Below are 14,552 nucleotides of genomic sequence, written 5' to 3'. Positions count from 1 at the left end.
GCTCTTCGGATAACCGCCCTTGTCCAGTACCCCAGTGATCGTACCAACTTGATGTTAACCCAAGACGTACTTGAAAACATGGCGGCGTGAAAAAGGAGAAGACTGATTGGTCCTTGACGAATCGGAACCGGCATCTGTGAGAGAAGATCTGAGGTAGGCATTTCAGTTGAGACCCACGGAGAACGTGGCGATGATGGCGAGTCATACTTGTCATTGGTAGTAGATTCCCTCACCCGCGGATAACAACGACGAACGTATCGCACCAGTGGAGGCCCAGTACGTAGCTGTAATTCTACCTTCAAGCTATCGTGAGGTAGTCTACAATCCTGACGAAGGCTTCCAAAAGTGATACTTTTTGGCTTCTGTACAGCTCCTATTCTTGATCATGCTCTGCCGCCAATCGAGTGTCTCAAAGCCCAGCGCGCAACCCAGTCCAGCCAGCGTCTTCAGCAATCATCTCTGCTGCGCGTTCGCCAACTGCACAAACAGTCAACATCAAGTTCACCGTGATCATTATCGGGAAGACTCCCGCATCGGCAACACGCAAATTCCTAACCCCTCGAACTTTGAGCCGCGAATCTACAACAGCCAAAGGATCCCGGTCCAGATCTCCCATCTTGGTGGTACACGCTGGGTGGAAGATAGTGGTCCCCACGGCGCGAGCATACTTGTTCAAATCCTCGTCTGAGGTAACGGCTGGGCCAGGTGCAATCTCCTTCCTTATCAGCTTCTTAAATGGCTCTGTTTCCGCGATTTTCCTGGCTGCTTTGATTCCAGCTACCAGAATTTCTGCGTCGTAGCCAGCTGGGTCTTCGAAATACTTGAAATCGATCGCTGGTTTCTCTGAGGGGTCTTTTGACTTTAGATATATTTGGCCTTTTGTCTGGGTACGCAGAACGACTGGTAGCATGCAAAAGGGGTTTCTAGGCTTCTCGTAGCCAAGCCGAGTTGTATCCTGGCACAGTTCAAGCGCCCATACGTGGATGAGGAGATCTGGAATCTTTCCATCGTCGCGTGCGAAGTTATAAGGCTTGTGACGAAGGAAGGCCAGCACATCTGAATGTGTTGCTGTAGTGGCTGGGACTGGTTCGTGAAAATCGTACACGACCACCGTGGCAGGGTGGTCCTGAAGGCTCTTCCCTACACCCGGGATGTGCTTGACCGCCGAGATTCCAATTGCGTCCAATTCTTCGCGAGGTCCCAGTCCTGAGAGTAGCATGAGACGAGGTGTGTCGATCGCCCCAGCGCAGAGAATAATCTCAGTAGAAGAGTATATAGTTTGTTTCGTACCGTCACGGGTGGTTAGGTTGACACTCACAGCTATGTCGCCTTTCAAATTGACCCGATAGACCCATGTATTTGTTAAAATTGTCAGATTGGGCCGCTTCTCTTCTCCCCGGATTATGGGATGGATATATGAAATACTTGCGCTACTACGCCAGCCGTTTTCCGGATTATATGAGAGCGGTGTCCAGCCAACAGCTGGTTTCAGACCTTCGGACGACGAGATATTGTCATTGAAATTTGTGGTCAACGGTAGACCAAGCGCTCGATGAGCGGACTGTACCCAGTCTTTACTTATCTGATTTCGATCCCGCGGATGAGCTCCAGGTAAGGTTGAGAGACGTAGTTTATCTTGAATACGGCTGAACATTTCGAATGACCAACCTTCACAACCTAGTCTCTCCCAAGTGTAGGCATCGTATTCTGGAGTTCGTAGTGAGACCATGTCATTATGACTAGAGCAGCCTCCTAGTATCTTGGCGCGGGACTGGGTGATATGACTATTTCCTTTTGAACAGTAAGTAAGTGCGTATTCGATGAGCTACGACACATGTTGGTTTCTGGCTCTGTACTCACCCATTGGTTGTTCGACTGTAGTGTACGCAAAATCCAGTTCAGTTCCCAGCATAGCATTACGATCTTTGAGGACTAGGGCGCGATCATCTCCTACATCACTCGGACCTGCTTCGATAAGGAGGATCTTCTTGTTTGGTAGATACCCTGATAGTCGACTCGCAATGATGCAGCCTGCTGTGCCACCGCCAACAATGATGTAGTCGAATCGGCCATGTTGACCTGTAGGAAGCTCGTCAGAGATACGCATAATGCCGGATCCACGATTGTCGGTGCGTTTGGAGGGCTTGTGTCGTGAGTTGACCTAGACTTGACATTATGCATGAAGGACTACGTGCGGTTCCTTGCTTATTGGTACTACTTATCAAGTTGTTCTCTGCCATCCAGAAGTCTCGCCACGCCGCTATTGAGGTCCTTTCTGAAACTTGAACTTTCCTGTGCAAATAGCATCAGACCCACAATGCTTCCCGTTGACCCCAGCCCTAGATAGGAAGGCATGCTTCGCCTAATAGAGTCATTTGTGGAATATGCAATTGAGCTATCCGTAGAGAAGTATTCCGGAGATGAAGGCGGGCGGCGGAGTCTAGGCCGTTTTATTTTCCAATTCGGGTAATAAAACGGAGCATTAACGATTCTGCGCCCTATCATACCCACCTGGGCCAGATCGGTAGCCTACCCGAGAGAATCATCTGCTCTTAACAACAGCACCACCAGGACTGACGTGGTGCCGGTGGAGGAAATCAGAACGGTGCCCCATAAGTTACTAAAATACATCGTATGAGGACGATCTCACCTTCCCAATACGTCAGTATTGCTACGAAAAGTGACCAGAGCACATGCACTCTTACGCCTGCGGTAGGCATTCTTTCTCGGCGAAGAATTGTGGCATCAACAAAGACCTGTTGTCGGTGCTTACAAAATGGGTACCACGGACCCCCAATCGGCATAGAGCGGGTCTTCAGAGCGAATTCGAATGCAGACCATGTTTGAAGATGCTAAGTAGGAAAAGCTCTAGCATTTGCCCACTTGCGCCATCAGTCCAATACGCAGAGGCTTGTGAGAAGCATTCCGAACCACATCAAGGTATTTCGCAAGAGGTAAATTACTAAAGTACTAAGTACTAGTTAAACACTCGTCTTCAGTTTCTGCTTGACCTGCTGCCATTCAGTGTCTTTCTTACCCCTTGCCCTAAAATTCTCAACTGCACTGGGCTGTGCCTCAACGACCAAGATGGCCTCTACCTTTGAAACACGGATATTTATCAATAACGAGGTAAACTTTCGTGTCACACTCTAAACATTGTTATCCCGCTAACGCAGGCGTCATAGTATGTCGAGGCAAAATCAAAAGATGTCTTCACAATCCACAGCCCGGCCGACGGCACTCTCATATCCGACCAGGTTCACTCAGCAGGCGAACAAGACATCGATGCCGCCGTTGATGCTGCTCAGAAGGCCTTCAAAGGCTCCTGGGGCAGGCAGGATCCAATCGAAAGAGCAAAGGCCATGTTCAAGTTTGCAGATCTGATACGCGAAAAGGCCCAAGACCTCGCCCGGTTGGACACGTTGGCTATGGGGTCTGCCATCTCGACACAGACAATGGGATACAGGATCGCCGCAGACCTGTTCACCTATTACGCTGGGCTAGCCGATAAAATCCACGGCGAGGCAATATATCCGACCTCAACGGGGCCTTACAAGATCGTGCAGCGGGAGCCTATTGGTGTCTGTGCTGGCATTGGCGCCTGGAATGTATCGTCGATCCTGTTCGCCTGGAAGGTTGCGGTGAGTTCAAGTTGCTCTTCCCGTCGACGACATCGATTCACTCGGGGGCATTGACTGAGAACAAAACCCGCATAGCCCGCGCTGGCAGCAGGAAACACCTCTATCTTCAAGCCATCCGAGAAAGCACCTTTGGGAGTTCTAGCACTAGGTCCAATGATCAAAGAATGTTTTCCTCCAGGTACCATCAACATTGTCAACGGGGCGGGCAAAACCGGTGCGCTGTTGGCATCCCATATGCAAATTCGGCAGATAGCCTTTACAGGTAGCACGGCCACGGGTCGCAAGATTCAAGAATATGCCGCAAAGAGCAATCTGAAGCGCGTGTCATTGGAGCTCGGAGGCAAGTCACCTTCAATCATTTTCGAGGACGCAGATGTCGACCTGGCAGCGGCTAAGTGAGTGATGCCACCGTCCGTGACATTTCCTGTTGAGCCCGAGGAGCTGATAGAAAGCAGAACTGCTGAGAGCACTTTGATGAACACGGGCCAGATTTGTGCAGTGCGTTGGTTTCCTTCCTCCTTTCCTGTCCCGAGCGATCAATCAACGGTTGACCAAACCATGACTCATACAGATGGCATCCCGTGTCTACATCCACGAGACGATTGCAGACGACTTCATATTGCGACTGAAGAAGGCCTTTGACGCCGTGGACCAACGCAATGCAATTGGTGACCCCTTGGCAGAAACTACAGAGGTAGGGCCGCTCGCAGATCAGGCGCAATTTGACCGTGTGTTGTCATTTCTGGAGATCGGTAAAACCGATGGCGAGCTGGTGATTGGCGGTGCGCGTCGAGGACAGACTGGTCTATTCGTTCAACCCACCGTTTTTAAGAATGTGGCGAGGGACTCTCGGATCGCAAAAGAAGAGGTGTTTGGACCCGTCATCACAGTGCAGGTGTTTCAGACCGAAGAAGAGGCTATCAAACTCGCTAATGACACTGTATATGGCTTGTCTGGTACGTTTTCAATCACAATTGCGTTTTCAGTGCACTTATATCTGACTGATACTTTCTGAAGCTTGTTTGTACACCAAATCCATTGCCCGCGCCCTCCGTGTGAGCCGCGAGATTGAAACCGGCAGCATCGCTATCAACGACTGGTATTTTCCATCTCTGGGTGCCCCATTTGGTGGTGTTAAACAGTCTGGATATGGTAGGGAGGGCGGTATGGAAGGCTTGAACGACTACCTCCAGACCAAGACGATACAGATAAAGGAAGTCGCGGTTTTGCCTAACAAAAGATCTCGTGCTGACTGTCAACGTAACCAGCATCAATACTACCTCGTGATGAAGTCGATATTAAGGTCAACATTTGATGGCAACGTTCGCAAGAGGAGAGCCAGCGTAGGGGGCCAGCTCGTATCCTGATGCATATAATCAAGCTGATCTCCTGTACCAGGTTTGGATCTGCATAGAATATGGAGCTCTCTCTTTTGGCTCTTTTAGCTAATGTTAGAAATAAAAAGGTACCATAGATACGACTAGTAGCGCCAAGACCAAAGTTTTCTTCTTTAGCCGCATATGACGCCCAACAGCTACCTACGGTGGCAGGAACCAACCGTGCATATCTGCTTACCCAGGGCTTTTGTCACGTGGTCGTCAAAACTTTCCAAATGACTACGGCGGGTGGGATATACCCATCCACAGCGGTCACGGTGTTGTGTCACGTGTAGATGTAACAGGGAACATCCTTGGGGTCTCAGACTATGGTGCAGCAATTCGGGGTTGTATTTGTTGCAGGTTGTAGGCTGCTGTGGCTGTCCACCGTCCACAGTTGTTTGGGTTTATTAATAAAAGATCATCGCATTCCAGACCACTGATGGAACGGAGAATTTTACCCCAACTGGAGTGGACCGTTCCTTCGCTGGTTCGTTATCTCCCAGCCTCATACACGTGAGTAGCACAACGCACCTCATTTCTTCTGCGGGACCAACCATGATAGCGTGTTGCTTGATCAATTGTTATTGCATCTCTTTCTCGGATGCGGTATGAGATGCTCGTTGGCTCGAAGCGACACAGCAAATCTATCGAGGCAAATCAAGGGCCAAGTTGAAAATGAACCCCTGATTTCCGTTTGGAGGACCAGCCAGCGACCAACAAGGTTAGGGGTGGGCATTAAAGTGGCCTTAGCAGGGGTGGCTGGATGCATCTATCGCCCATAAGCGAATCATTGCTTCCCTTAGGGGCTCTTGGGGGCCCACCATTGGTGCTTCCATGCCTTTTGACATCGGAAGAGGCGTGAGCAAGGAACAGCCTCCGTGCCTCCATTCCAGTGACTTGCAGCCCTTCCCCAGTGGCGCCCCCTCGGCCTCGTACTCACCACTGCAGACTGTGAGACTTGCAGTGACTGTAGAGTTTGATGCGTTCACACTTCTCCAAACCCACCCATTTTCAAGCGACGATACCGCAGACAAACTTGCAGATTGTGACTTGCGCATCTCAACACCTCCATTGTTCTCATCCTCTCTTTTCTACACCTCGCCTTGTTGGAAAAGTCCCTCCTCGTCTCTCGTTCAATGACACTACGTCGCCCACGATCTCTCTCAGCAACTCATCCGCTGGCCTCTTCCTCCCTCTTCGGTTGTCACCTGCCCAAAACCCAGCTTCCTTCCTGAAGCCTCTGGGTTCAATCGACTGCAGCTTGAAGCCTTCCTCGACGACACTCGCTTTAACAACCCTCACTTGATTGCTTCCTTCGACACTGCCACTACTACCATCTCACTGCGCCACTACTCGAATCTCTCTTGCTACATCACCTGATCCCTTGATCTTCCACTTTTTGGCATACACCAATTTCTCTTTTTCACCTAGAGTTGTTCATCCTACTACCCTACCCTCCACGAGCGATGAATCGTCCCAACTTCATCGAACTCCCCGAATCAAACTCTCGCTCTGCCAGCGCTCTCTCCAAAAATGGACTACCCTCTCCTCGCATCCAACATTACGATGGCGATGTCCCACCCACAATGTCACCCTTGGACGCCATTGCTGCAAGAAGTCGGAAACTCGCTCGGGAGCTGGAAGAAACAAGAAAGGCTGGTGAGGGACGTGTGAGCAGACTGGCTCCTGAGATTGTCACCGATTCTTTGACCGAGCACCAGAACAACCGTCCTCCCATCTTCCGTGCTCTTTCTGAAGGTGCTGATGTCGTGCCTCCCTTGCCCTCCTTCTCAAACCATTTCGATCATTCGGGGAGTCTTCCCCTTCTCGCCAATCCCACTAGTCGACCGGTGTCTCAACATGTCCGAATGAGTGCTGTCCACAACCGCGAAGATTCACATACCAAACAAGATCCAATTCCTGAATCTTTTTCATCCGAGTCTAAAGACTATTTCGGCTTCACCAGGGTAGAGTCTCCGGCGCCCATGGACGATAAGGCTTCTCATTCATTCACAAAAAGGTCTTCGAACCCTCTATCCAACCCGCAATTCAGTCTATCTCGACCCGACCTCACTCTCAATTTGGCTCCGCCTCGCTCATCCTCACATCGTTTACGACCCTATCAAGATGCTTCCGACGACGACTACCCTAGTTCCAATGCTGGCTCGACCTTTTCTCAATCCAGGAACCTTTCCTCTAGTAGTGGCATGTCTCCTCCCCAATCTCCCATGTCTCCCTATTCCCACTCTCATGGTCGTACTCCGTCATCCAACTCGCTTGGTTCCCCATCTCTTGGCAGCGCACGCAACTTTTCGCGACCCATGAGCTCAGCCAGTATGCAAAACCTTCGATCAGAGAAGAGCCCTGTCAAGTCAGCAATGTCCATGCACCTACGACAAACCAGCTCTTTTGACGCCTCTAATGCTCCTCGGGGCTTCATGGCTGGCCAAGTCAATTACACCCACTCCATATATCCTTTGCCCCGTGGTCGAAATGTCTCAGAACGAGACTCAACCGTCTTCACAGGACTTGCCACTCCCCATTTCGAATGGCAGGAACCCATGTTCCCCGGAACACCGCCTCTCCAAGGCAAGAAAAGTCACGAGCTAGCTGTTCCTTCACCCTTGGGATCTGCCCGACCGAGCCGAGAGGGAGAACGTTCAGGCTTTTCCTTTGATCTTGACGCCGAGAATGGCGTGACCCAAGTCTCTGCTCGACCATCCACCTCGTATACCCCAACGGGTTCTCTTCGTTCAAATGAATCCTCCACAACAAAGCCCTCGACAGGTCTTCCGCCACCGACTTCCTACTTTCTCCCCCCACCCGCTCCGTTGTCTCCCGTGGCCGAAATGTCTCTTTCTTCTCGTTCCAACAGCACAATTCGCCCCACCACTTCACGTACCACGACTAATCACCCGGGTCTCGCCGAGGAGCATGTCAATAAAGCCATCGAGTTGCATGAAAGTGGCTCATTGAAGGAGTCGACATATCATTTGCGAATCGCTGCCAACAAGGGACATCCCACTGGCATGCTCTTATATGCACTCGCTTGTCGTCATGGCTGGGGGATGCGTGCCAATCCTAGAGAAGGCGTACAATGGCTTCGAAAGGCGGTCGATTCTGCCATGCATGAGGTTGCTGAAGACGAGGAAGACACTGCTCCCAAGTCTACGGCAAGTTCAATGGAGAAGAAAGCTCATCGCGCACAGTTTGGATTGGGAATTTACGAACTGGGCATGTCTCATCTGAATGGTTGGGGCACCGAAGTGGACAAACCCCTGGCTTTGAGATGCTTTGAGATTGCCAGTAATTGGGGCGATACGGATGCTTTGACAGAAGCTGGTTACTGCTATGCTGAAGGCATCGGGTGCAAAAAGGACATGAAGAAGGCCGCCAAGTTCTATCGTATTGCTGAATCCAAGGGCGTGAGCATGATTGGAAACAGTTGGTAAGTGGGGACTCTTCACAATTGAAATCATGTATGGCTAACAAGTGTTCCAGGATTCACAAGGAAAAATATAACGAAACCGCCCAGGATGTCGATAATGATCGATCGAGATCTTCACGGAAGTCATCTGCCGAAAAGCCGCGAAGCAAATCCAAGTCTCGCAGCATTTTTGGAAAGAAAAAGACCGTACATACTTGAAAACAGCATGCTGTCCGTCATGTACACATGGTCTATCGGGGTTCGTCTGAGATACGCAGCGTGTGGTAATCCTAATTACATTTTGATTTCTAGAGCCGGTGCTTGCTGTGACATGCACCGTGTCTTTTATGTTGACATGCATCATGAATCTAAAGTGGATTTTTTTGGAGCGTTGGAAGTTTGAGACTTGGGGCAGACGACCTTGCATTGTGTCCCTGGAGGACACTCGTTTCGCAGATAGGTACTGTTGTTGATCGGCCATGGTGGTGAGCTTGATGTGAAGCCTACTGGCCGGTCACCTTTTCTGAGGATATATGAAATATATTCATACAAACAAGACATGAATCTGAATATCACCTTCTGGCTTGTGAATCGTAGTCCTAGTATTGGGTTGACAGACCGTTTATGTCACCCTGCTTCTCAAGTGGATTTAGGTTACACAGATGTGACATGTAATCGCCCATTCGCTGCCACAAAACCCCAAGCCCTATTAATGAGTCAATGTTCGACTTTGATCCACAATTATGCCCATAATGCCCATTCTGTCGGTAAGGTTCCTTCTGGAACTCGGGACTTCTATTCCTAATATTCTGACGAACGCACGTGGATCTCTCAGATTCGATGAGAAAAACTGGTGTTTAGAACGAGGAACACAGTCTCTCCAGCGAGACAGTCTGCGATGTGGTGAGACCGGATCAGATTCGACTCCAGAAAGAGAACATCACACGCAACAGGCCGTGGAATTTAGATGAAGAGCAAGCATTACTCGATAATTGAATTTATGACATGGAGAAATCAACAACGCCAACGGCCAACGTCAGCAACGAGGTCAACATCACCCTTCCTCCCGCCACACACCCCAACATCCAATACGCCATTTTATCCGCTCAACAGGTCCGATTACTAAGAGACCGCCTTGAAGCCGAATTACCATACAGTCTGCCACTATTACGGAGATTAGAGTTCGAAGACGACCATCCCAGTGGGAAGGATGCAAAGGTCTTTGCAGCTAAGGCTGTCGACCAAGATGCATCACCGACTGAGAATGAACATGACAATGCCGACCAGGACCATACGAAAACATGGCTCGACGCATGGCTCATGAGCCATACTCATACCGAAACCCATCCCTCACCACCCTGGCTAGCCGCGCACATCGACCTCGCCAACCAAGGCCAAACTCAAGTCTTTTTGTATTCCAGCGGGTCAAACCCAGCCTCGGGAGAGTTTACATCAGCGTTACAAAAAGAAGGTGCTCGTTTCCTTGATGGATCTTTTGTCTTTGAAGACTCTCAACCTCCATCCCCCTCCCCTTCCTCTCCTCTCCATCCCCATCTCATATCCACTTTATTCAACTACATCCACCAGACCCTCATCCCCTTACTCCCCTCCACACCATCCCCCGACTGGTTTGAATTAAAACGGACCGGAAAATATCTCTCTACACCATACGACCGATCAAAAGTCATTTTCGGATCCATTCATGAATCCATGTGGCCGTATTTTCTTTCATATACTTCCGCGATTACACGTACGGATACTGGGTATTGGAAATATATTTTTGAAATACCAATACCAAAGCCGAGGGCGAGATCGAGATCGCAAGATCCCACCCTTCCAACCTCCTATCACATCTCCAACCTCACACCCACCCACCTCCAAACCGCACTCGACCGAACCCCTATCCCACGAACATTGGAAACACTCCGCCAATTCACCAGTGCGGGGATTTTTCACCTTGACGAACCAAATCCAGTGAGTTGGGGGTTTTTGTCCAAGGATCAAAGTATTTCCAGTTTACATACTGAAGACGAACATCGGGGAAAGGGTTTGGCGGGATATGTGGCGAGGGAGTTGTTGAGGAAGGCGGCAGCGGCAGCGGCGGCGGCGGCGGCGGTGGGGAAGGATGAGGATGAGGAGGGATGGGAGGAAGATGAGAGGGAGAGAAGGATGAATGATATCTATTATGGTCATGCTGATGTATCGGAGTCGAATGTTGGAAGTAGAAGTGTAATGGAGAAATTGGGCGGTGTGCCGATGTGGAAAACGGCGTGGATGGAAGTTAATTTGAGGGATGTTTTTGAGAAGAATTAGGGATGAGAAGAAGAAGGAGAGGCGAGAGGAGAAGGGAGAGGACGGGGAAGGGGATTATGCGGGAGAGGGAGCGGAGGAGTAAGAACGACAACGGCGATGGCAGAGATACAGTGAGAGGAGATGAGGTTGGTCAAACGGTTTGTTAGACCACATCGATAGGTATATATACCTATTTATATCAGGACGAATTGAATGAATCATCGATATGTCATCTCTCATTATTCAGGTATATTTCAACCTTATAATCTACTTAGCTTCGACAACGATTACCCTTCGACGAGGGTTGGTATGGTATATCTCGTGATCAACAACGTAACAAAAATCCCTATCCAGGCCCAAGTCCATGGATAGATTCGACTCCCATCCAATCACCTACTTCAACTTCTCAATAGGAACCTCATCAAACTGCTGTTGTTGTTGAGCTTTCGATCGCCCATGCTCGATTTGCTGAGTATTAGCAATCGCCGACTGCAGCGCCGAAGTAAGATCAATATGGAAAAGAGGACGATTGATTCCCTGCACAATCGCCAATTTCTTCGAATCCGATCGAAGATATGCTTTACTCCTCGTGATTTCCTTATTCAAATCACTTCCACTTCCAGAAATTGAATCGTCGCCACCAGCAACTTGCTTTTTGACTTCTCTGGCACTTTCCTCATCACGCGCAGCGGATAATCTTCTGTTGGTTTCACGTTCTGCAGCGGTGGCGGCAGAGTTGATTTCGCCTCCGATTTCGGTGATGGAGAATATTGATCGCCAGCGATGGTATTCTGAGGTGGGGAGGGATGGGTAGCCGAAACCGCCGGAGGCGAGGGCTCGTTTGGTCCAGCGGTTGTTGATGGAGGCGAAATGCCATTGGACGGCGTCTGGTGTGGCGTATCGATCGAGTTGGTTGCGTACGTCGATGAGGTTTTGCACGCTGGTGACGTCGACGTTGTTGACAGCGGAGAAGTCGAGGATGACGGCTTTGAGGGTGGGGAGATGGTCGTTGGTTTCTTCTCTGTGTCCGCGTCGAGGACCCGGGTTGTTCCATGGTCGATCACCAGGACGAGGCCATGAGTCGGGGTTAGTGCGCCGTGTGTTGGCGAAAATGTACTTGACTAGATGGTCGGTATAGTGATTGGCGTTGGGGTAGTTGAAACCTTCGCTGAATCGGTAGATGAAGATTCCAGGGTAGGGTGATTGGACGTCAATGGAAGGATTTGAGCCATCGTTGTGGTCCAAGGGAAGGAAAATGTTACGTTCCTCGCTGTCGTCTGACGATCGTCCTTGATCGTGGAATTTGTCTTCTTCGAGGTGATCGCCGAGAACAGAGTGAATCTTGACCTTGCCGACAAAGTGTCCACGTGCTTTTCCAACGCGGAAGAGCAAAACGGCAACACTAATACAAATCGTGGTGTAAATGCCATTCTCAATGGATGAGAAGATGGTGACAAAGACACCAGCGAAGAAGATGACTGTCTCAAGAGGATTGACACGCCAAAATTGATAGACGGTCTTGGGAGGGGTAATGAGATCAAGGACAGCATGAATGATGACCGCGGCAAGGGAAGAGTTGGGGATGTAGAAAAACACGGCTGGTAGTGCGTAGATGGCCAAGAGGACCACGACAGCGGTAATGACACCAGCGAATGGAGTGCGGACACCAGCTTTGGACTTGATGGCAGTTCTTGAGAAAGAACCAGTTGCTGGATATCCACCTAGGAAAGGTCCGAGCAAGTTGGTAACGCCGATGGCGACAAGCTCCTGAGAAGGGTCGATTGTATAGTTGTTGATACGACCGAAGGATTTGGAGATGGCAATGTGTTCGATCAACAGAACAATGACCGAGGCAGGCAACTCGCTGGCAAAGTAGCTGATGATTTCAGTGTTGATGGTAGGTACTTGAGCGTGTTGGAAACCCCGAGGCACTTTACCCAAGATGGCAAATAGAGGATCCGAACGGCGGTGTCTGTTAACGAGCCAGCTGATCATGGTATACAACAAGATGACAAAAGCTGTTCTCAATGTTGAAATGAAGAAGAACATCTTTGCTCTCGAAGGATTCTTTTTGGCGGCGAAAGTGCAAGCGGAGCGGATGATATACAACATCGCTAGGGCAGTCAATCCCATGGCGGCGTCGATCTTGGTGTGGCCAAGATACTTCAGGGTGTTGATGATGACCATAAAGGTGTGATCACGAGTGTTGAAGCCCTGCACTTTGATACCCATCAGATTGGGAACCTGGCCCGCGGCAATGCTAATGGCCGATCCAGTCATGAAGGCTGAAATGGCGCTCAACGGAATGAACTCGACGATCCAACCGAATCGAATGAGACCGATGAAGAGGACAATGGCACCACAAATGATGGCTAATGCAGATGCCACAACATAACCTGGAATTTCGGGATGCTCATCTTGAACTTTCAGGACAATGTTTCCGACAATGGTGGACATGACGGCAACAGGGCCGATAGTGATGTCCTTGGAGGTGGCAAAAAACCAATAGATGAGAACTCCCATGAAGGATGAGTAGAGGCCGAACTCAACAGGAAGCTGTGCCAGCTTGGCGTATGCCATTCCCTGAGGAACGACAACGCATCCGACAGTAATGCCAGCGACCAAATCTCCGATGAGCCATTGAACGTTATATCTCAGAATCCAGCGAGTGAACGGGAACAGATTTCGGAAATAGGTCTTGACCTGAGGAAATGTAGGGACGAGGTCTTGGAGCCACTCGACTGTGCGAGGCTCCTCCTCAACGTAGGTATCGCTGGTATTGGTGGAGTAGGTTGATTCGCCTCTGGTGATGGCATCCTCCTGGGCACGATTCTCATGGACTTTAATTCCAAGATACTTGGCAGCCGTGTGGCCAGCCTTTGATGCAGAAGAGGGCATTTTGGTGAGGTTGGCAGAGCGATCACGCTATAGCAGCTTCCGCTACCTAATAGCCAGGGCCCCCCGTTCCGAGGTGTGGCGAGATGGAGGAGAACGATTGGACGGACAGTCTGGAACTGCGTGTGGCAGGGGAGGATTTGTCCAAGGAATATATGAGACTGCTGGTCTCGCTAGGGGGTATGGTGCCGGTCCGCTATTGCACAAAGACGAACGCTGGAAGGAAAATAGATTGATGACGTGCTGAGCAAGTGTCACCCAAGTCTGAAGCCAAGTTTGACAAGGTGTGAGACAAGCAACACCGTTGAAGAGAAGAGAAGCCGAGAGAATTGGCGTGACGGAAAGCCAGATATTATAGTCGTCGATGTGGCTAGAAATGCTCCATGGGTGGCATGTAAAGTTGGAGCTTATGCCGGGGGATATGAGGCAGGGTTTCTCGCGTCCGAGAGGTGAGATCGAGACTCGGTCGGTCGGGACAAAAAGAAGTAATGCTTGTGCAGATGGAATGAGAAAGAGTAGGAATGTCAGAGTGATGACTGATTCCCCTTGTCAGAGATTTCTTCCATTGCACAACGACAGCTTCAATGAGTGTGGGTAGATGGGTATAGGAGGATTAGGGCGGATGGTGCAATCGATGAACTGACGAATGAGCGGAAGGAGTATGGGGCATGGCTGGGTGAAACAGACTTCTCATTGACGGGAACCACACGAGGATAAAGTGTGGCCAGGCTTAGAAACCAAGCACTGAACTGCGTGGAAAGGCATGGACTGGGGAAAGGTCCCACGAGGTTGTGAATTAGAAAATCGGATCCCTGGAACCCAATCTATGAGAGCGATCACGCGAAGCTTGGATGGCGTCAGAGGAGGAGGAAGCACATGAAGCGACTGCCACGACTGCCTTCCAAGCCATGAGGCATC

At 50.1% G+C, this 14,552-nt stretch overlaps 4 protein-coding genes across 4 annotated transcripts; 3 read left to right on the top strand and 1 right to left on the bottom strand.

The window, feature by feature from the left end:
- Positions 1–3,087: 3,087 nt before the first annotated feature.
- PV10_01277 (uncharacterized protein) lies at positions 3,088–5,008 on the top strand (the record flags this gene model as incomplete). Its single annotated transcript, XM_016365463.1, has 6 exons — positions 3,088–3,129; positions 3,186–3,641; positions 3,717–4,036; positions 4,097–4,139; positions 4,213–4,597; positions 4,659–5,008. 6 exons carry the CDS (start codon positions 3,088–3,090, stop codon positions 5,006–5,008), a joined length of 1,596 nt encoding a protein of 531 aa, XP_016229112.1.
- Positions 5,009–6,078: 1,070 nt separating this feature from the next.
- PV10_01276 (uncharacterized protein) lies at positions 6,079–9,011 on the top strand. Its single transcript, XM_016365462.1, has 2 exons — positions 6,079–8,468; positions 8,522–9,011. Exons 1-2 carry the CDS (start codon positions 6,487–6,489, stop codon positions 8,664–8,666), a joined length of 2,127 nt encoding a protein of 708 aa, XP_016229111.1. The 5' UTR covers positions 6,079–6,486; the 3' UTR covers positions 8,667–9,011.
- Positions 9,012–9,452: 441 nt separating this feature from the next.
- Positions 9,453–10,767, top strand: PV10_01275 (uncharacterized protein; the record flags this gene model as incomplete). The annotated part of the gene is made up of 1 exon (XM_016365461.1): positions 9,453–10,767. The coding sequence occupies one exon, from the start codon at positions 9,453–9,455 to the stop codon at positions 10,758–10,760; it is 1,308 nt and encodes a 435-aa protein (XP_016229110.1). The 3' UTR covers positions 10,761–10,767.
- Positions 10,768–10,948: 181 nt separating this feature from the next.
- On the bottom strand, positions 10,949–14,149 carry PV10_01274 (uncharacterized protein). The gene has a single exon (XM_016365460.1). It carries the CDS (start codon positions 13,635–13,637, stop codon positions 11,133–11,135), a length of 2,505 nt encoding a protein of 834 aa, XP_016229109.1. The 5' UTR covers positions 13,638–14,149; the 3' UTR covers positions 10,949–11,132.
- Between the last annotated feature and the right edge of the window lie 403 nt (positions 14,150–14,552).

Source organism: Exophiala mesophila (assembly GCF_000836275.1).
Source record: "Exophiala mesophila strain CBS 40295 unplaced genomic scaffold supercont1.1, whole genome shotgun sequence".
Taxonomy (NCBI): Eukaryota; Fungi; Ascomycota; class Eurotiomycetes; order Chaetothyriales; family Herpotrichiellaceae; genus Exophiala; species Exophiala mesophila.
Note: the sequence above shows the minus strand (reverse complement) of the source record. Positions and strands in the feature narration are given on the sequence as shown.

Coding starts and splice junctions, on each gene's coding strand:
- PV10_01274 (XM_016365460.1), bottom strand. CDS start 13,637: ATGCCCTCTTCTGCATCAAAGGCTGGCCACACGGCTGCCAAGTATCTT.
- PV10_01276 (XM_016365462.1), top strand. CDS start 6,487: ATGAATCGTCCCAACTTCATCGAACTCCCCGAATCAAACTCTCGCTCT. Junction 8,469..8,521: donor AGCATGATTGGAAACAGTTG/GTAAGTGGGGAC, acceptor CAAGTGTTCCAG/GATTCACAAGGAAAAATATA.